The following is a 6,008-nucleotide window of genomic DNA, read 5'->3' as shown; positions in this document are numbered from 1 at the left end:
GTTCTGAAACCTGGTGGAGCGGAGCACTCCAGAGTTCTGCCCTCTGTGAAGCAGCCTGTTGTTGTTCTAAAACATTTGTGGAGGCAGGAGATTGAGAGTTACCACACTAACCCTTTCGGTGAAATGAACAGCCCATATTGTGACAACTATGGTTCGATTGAAACTGTGGAACATATCCAACTTGAGTGCACTGCGTACGCTGACGAGCGTGCAAACTATGAACATAGCATGCAGAAGCTCTCCCCAGTGCCTTTAACAATGAAGTGTTTTCGGTCCCTTAGCCTGCCCTAGGCAATAGAGACTCGCTGTGATAGCGCGTGTGCATGACGCGCCACTTGCTAACTGATAGCAGCAGCGGATAAGTAACCGCACTGGCTATATAAGCGCGTCAAAGAACGAATAAACGTCATTCCTTATCCTGCACCTGGTCTGGGCTGTTTCTTCGAATACGGCCAGCTCGGCTGCCGCCGCTACTACATTTACTGGTGACGAGGATGGGATCTGCGCGGCTGTCCACTTGTTTCGGCAACTGCTACTGAAGACTGCGATTTCCTGGCCGGCGCTGCAATGTCGAAGGTGGGAAAAATTGATTTCTTTGACGAAGGAAGCGAAAGCTTCGAGTCCTACCTGGAACGATTTGAGCTTTACGTGGAGGCAAACGATGTGGCTGAAGGCAAGAAACTAGCTGTGTTTCTGACGGTCGTGGGCCCTCGAGTGTATGAAGTTTTGAAGAACCTTTTAATACCCCGCTTTCCAGCCAGCAAAACGTATGACGAGGTCACTACCCTGCTAAAGAGCCACTACAGTCCCCGAAAGGTCGTGATAGCGGAAAGGTGCAGATTTAACCGTAGAGTACAACTCGAGCAGGAGACGGTAGCTGAATTTATGGTTCAGCTCAAAAACCTGGCCAGAAGCTGTGAGTTCGGCGAATTCCTGGACGAAGCGCTTAGAGACAGGCTAGTCGCCGGGCTACGCTGCGTTGACACTCAGCGTGAGTTGTTTGCAGCTGAAAAACTGACATTCGAAGAGGCGTGTAAAATCGCTCTAAATCGTGAGCTAGCCTCCGCCCAGACTCAACAAATAAAGTTAGAACAGCACCAAAGTATATTGCAAACGCAACCGAGGCTAGAAGTTGATCAGCTAGACCAAGGGCGCCGGGTAAAGAAACACGGTAGAAACAAGGCGGAACCCCTAGAATGCTTCCGTTGCGGGAAAAGGCATGCAGCCGAAAGGTGCCGGTATCGCAAGTACAAGTGCCATATCTGCGACGAGCAAGGTCACTTGAAAATAATGTGCAGACAGCAGGCGGTCAAAACGAAGGCACTGAACGCAATCGATAGTCCCGCAAATGAGTCTGAGGACGAGCAACAAATCTACAGTATGACAACGAGTACTTCTGCATACTATGTCACTGTTAAAATGGAAGGACGGGCCGTAAGAATGCAAATTGACACAGGAGCGTCAGTCACCGTCATGCCAAAATCTGTTTTTCGGCGCGAGTTTCCGCATTTGGCAGTGGAGGAAGCTACCGTTCCTTTAAGGACGTGCACAGGGGAACTGGTGCCGGTCGTGGGATCGGCAAACGTGCAAGTCGAGTACGGTAATCAAACTGAGGTTATGCCGGTGCTGATAGTAGATGATGGTGGAAAAGAGTTGTCGTGTCTACTGGGTCGCAAGTGGCTGAGTAAGCTTAAATTGAACTGGCAAGAAGTTAAAGCTTTGCAGCAAGATGATGCCGTACTTGACATAAAGAAGAAATTCGAACCCGTGTTTTCACCGCAAATGGGGCTGATAACGGGCTACAGGGCACAAGTCCTTTTGAAGCCGAACAGTAAACCAGTGTTTTGTAAGGCCCGTCCAGTGCCTTTTGCTTTGAGACAAGCTGTGTCCGAGGAACTTGACTTCTTGGAACGAACTGACGTATTAAAACGGGTCACTAGAAGCGATTGGGCGACACCTTTGGTAGTAGTACCAAAGGATGGAGGAGTAAAAGTATGGCTCTGTGGTGACTACAAGGTCACAGTAAACCCCGTATTGTTGAGTGAACATTACCCTCTCCCCGTGCCAGAGGATTTGTTCGCAACGTTGGCAGGCTCAAGGGTATTCTGCGTGCTAGACCTGGCTGCCACTTACCAGCAAGTGGAACTTGACGAAGACTCGAAGGCTGTTTTAACTGTAAACACACACCAAGGTCTTTACCAATTTCAGCAACTGCCCTACGGCATCGCAAGTGCTCCTGCCATATTCCAGTCGCTCATGGACTGTATTCTCAAAAATATTCCCCAAGTAGGATGTTACATTGATGATGTCATCATTGGCGGTTCGGGTATCACTGAATGTCGCCAAAAGCTAGAACAAGTGTTGAGACGATTACAGGATCACAATGTGACACTGCGCATGGAAAAATGCAAGTTCTTTTGCAGTGAAGTCCGCTACCTGGGTCACAAAATTTCAGCGGAAGGAATAAAGCCACTGCGGTCCAAAGTAAGGGCAATAACTGACGCACCTGAGCCCACAAATAGTACTGAGCTGAAATCATTCCTTGGAATGATAACCTTTTACTCAAAGTTCCTGCCAAACTTGGCAACAGTTGCTGCCCCGCTGTACGAGCTTCTGAAGAAAGGAAAACGTTGGGAATGGACAGACATGTGTGTTCAAGCATTTCAGAAAACAAAAAACTTGCTCACGGACAGTCCGGTACTATCTTACTACGATCCAAAGCAACCCTTGGCTATGAGCTGCGACGCGTCACAGTATGGGCTCGGCGCAGTTATTTTTCACATACTTCCAAATGGCATGGAAAAACCTGTTGCTTTTGCATCCAGGACGTTATCACAAGCGGAAAGGGGCTATGCCCACATCGAGCGAGAAGCGCTAGCGATAATCTTTGGCCTCAAAAAGTTTCATCGCTATCTATATGGGCGAACATTCACGTTCACTGATCATCAACCATTGCTAGGCATCTTGGGCTCGCAGAAGCCTGTTCCATCTTTGGCGGCGGCTCGAATGCAGAGATGGGCTTTGATCTTGGCTTCTTATCGTTACGACTTGAGATATCGGAAAGGATCTCAAATGCAAGTCGCAGATGCGCTCTCCAGACTGCCTGTTGCAGGGGGAACCAATGTAGATCAGACATATACACTAGCCGTTTTCCAAACTATGCCACTGACGGCCAATGATATTGCCAAAGCGAGCAAGTATGACCGTACGCTCAGCAAGGTATACCGATATACATTGGAAGGATGGCCAGCACAAGTGCAAGATGCCGAACTTGTGCCATACTATAGCAAACGCTCGGAGTTATCTCTCGAAGCAGGTTGCATCACGTGGGGGAACAGAGTTATCGTGCCCACAAAGTTGCAGGACTCTGTGTTAGGACTGTTGCACGAGGAACACCCTGGGGCGTCACGCATGAAGATGCTCGCACGCAGCCTGCTATGGTGGCCAGGGTTAGACTCAGACATCGAAAAAACTGTAAAACGCTGCAGCATTTGCCAAGCAATGCAAAATACTGTTGCCCGTGCTCCACTCGAGCCATGGCCGTTTCCCGCCCGCTGCTGGCAGCGAGTACATGTAGATTTTTTTTAGTTTGAAAAAACGACATTTCTCCTGTGTGTCGACTGGTTTTCAATGTGGCTCGAAGTGTTCCCTATGTCCTCCACTACCGCCGCAAAGACCATCGAGTGCTTGCGAAGTCTGTTTGCTGCTTACGCATTCCCTGAACAACTGGTTTCTGATAATGGCCCACAGTTTTCATCGCAGGAATTCCAGGACTTCCTCGATACATGTGGCATCCGACGCACGTACAGCCCGCCATACCATCCGGAGTCCAACGGGGCAGCCGAAAGGGCAGTTCAAACGGTCAAGAAGAGCCTTCGCAAGCAGCTCCTCCACGACAGCAAGGTAGTTAACAGCAGATCGCTGCGGGAGAGACTGGATCACTTCTTGCTGGCGTATCGGACAACACCTAACACGGTCACAGGCAAGTCTCCCGCAGAACTGTTCCTGAAGCGAACGCCGCGCACAAAACTTTCATTACTAAAGCTGTCGTTTCGTGATGACATGGAGAAAAAGCAAGAAGTAGTAAAAAGGCAGCTTGATCAACGAAGATCGATTTTCCGTTCATTTAGGGAGGGCGACTTCGTATACGTGAAAACAGTCAGGAAAGAGAAGGTGTCATGGACGGAAGGGCGTATAGTACGGCAAATCAGCCCTGTGACCTACATTGTAGAAATGAAGAACGTCGTCCGGCATGTTCATATTGATCATTTGCGTTCGCGAAGTTGTTTCCGACATGCAGGGTTGGAGACCGAGGCGATGGGTCCTAGATTACCCAGGACCAAGGACTCCGCACGCCATCAGGAGGCCTTCGCTGAACCCCAACAGGCGCATCATGAGGTGGACATGCCTGCCCTGGGGATACCCAGCACGGATGAAGATGGCTTCACCGCACGCCAGCAGGTGCATCCTGAGGTGGGCACGCCTGCACCTCCCCTTCTCGAAGATGCTACAAATCGGAACCCACCACCACTGGAAGAGCAGGAAACGTTACCTCCAGCTGCCGACATCGGGGATCCTCGGACGCAAGCCGAAACTCATTCAGAGTCTCGAACACCTCTGCGCAGAAGTCAGCGCACCCGAAAACCACCTGACCGGTACACTTCTCATGATTTCCGTCATTGAAACCAAGGATTAAAGACAATGATTTGGGGGAGAAGGAAGAATGTGATAGCGCGTGTGCATGACGCGCCACTTGCTAACTGATAGCAGCAGCGGATAAGTAACCGTGCTGGCTATATAAGCGCGTCAAAGAACGAATAAACGTCATTCCTTATCCTGCACCTGGTCTGGGCTGTTTCTTCGAATACGGCCAGCTCGGCTGCCGCCGCTACTACACTCGCGACAAACTTTTTATTCACATATTTGAAAGACATTGGACTCCCTGACAAACTCTAAATTCAACTCGCATCTTTCCCTCAGGCCTTTGCAAGCTGTGAACTCTATAAGCACATTTGTCGGATCATGCATTTCCTTATTTGGTTTTAAATCATTACTCCACGAAGCAACTTAACACGTATTTAATGGCCGTGTCTTATCTCCCCCTTCAATTCTATTATTTCCCTCACCATTCTTTTTCACTCTTTCCCTCCCAAATTCTCCTTCCTACACAGAGTAGCATGCCAGCGAAATCTAAACGCTGGCAAAATTCTTTTTTTCTCTCTCTCTCTAGATATATGCTGAAGATGGGTATAGAAAAGAAAGTAAAGTACCTCAAAACGTTTATCACTGGGTTGTTACTGTATGATAAAAATTATTGTGCACGTAGCGACAGACGGCACCTTTCATTTCTGTAACAGGTTTCTGGCTGATCAACAATCAGAGCTCTTCACAGCAAATGGCTGTGGAGATGCAGAGATGCAGACCACGTTTCAGCAGAACTTGCGAATCCTTGCGTCAAGGCGTTGTTTCCCAAGGTGGTGGTGTAAATTTTCAGTCTTATATGGAACACTACATAAATGTTTTGAACACATTTATTTGCTAACATTAATTAGTTATAGTAGTTATAGCTTAAACATAGTGAAAAAAATTTGAAACATGAAATGTAACATTGTAACATTATATTATAATTATTACATAATAAACAATGTCTCAACATATATAATAAAAAATGCTATTTGGTGCTGCCTGGAAAACTTCACTCTGCGAGCTGATTTCCATGATTACCAGTACGAAAACATTAAAGGGGCTCTACAGAGCTAGCCAATATAGCTTTGGTATGCGTAGTATGCGAAAGAATGCCACTGCGATTATCATCCAGCAAGACTCTAAATTCACAAGACTGCTTCAAGATTCGCTGGGTGGCAACAGTCACACCTTAATGATTGCCTGCATTAGCCCAGCAGACAGCAACATGGAGGAGACCCTGAACACTCTGCGCTATGCAAGCAGGGCAAGAAATATCAAGAACAAGCCCGTCGTAAACTTTGATCCAACACACGCTGAAGTTG

The 6,008-nt window shown here is 48.0% G+C and overlaps 1 protein-coding gene across 1 annotated transcript; it reads left to right on the top strand.

The window, feature by feature from the left end:
* The first annotated feature begins 404 nt into the window (after window positions 1-404).
* On the top strand, window positions 405-4,683 carry LOC146184757 (uncharacterized). The gene is made up of 3 exons (XM_084608617.1): window positions 405-1,434; window positions 3,763-3,982; window positions 4,301-4,683. The coding sequence occupies exons 1-3, from the start codon at window positions 568-570 to the stop codon at window positions 4,681-4,683; spliced, it is 1,470 nt and encodes a 489-aa protein (XP_084464743.1). The 5' UTR covers window positions 405-567.
* Window positions 4,684-6,008: the final 1,325 nt, after the last annotated feature.

This window comes from Amblyomma maculatum, chromosome 7, assembly GCF_055883805.1.
Source record: "Amblyomma maculatum isolate TAMU_Amacu chromosome 7, ASM5588380v1, whole genome shotgun sequence".
NCBI classification, from domain to species: Eukaryota; Metazoa; Arthropoda; class Arachnida; order Ixodida; family Ixodidae; genus Amblyomma; species Amblyomma maculatum.
This window is presented reverse-complemented; position numbering and strand designations above follow the sequence as displayed.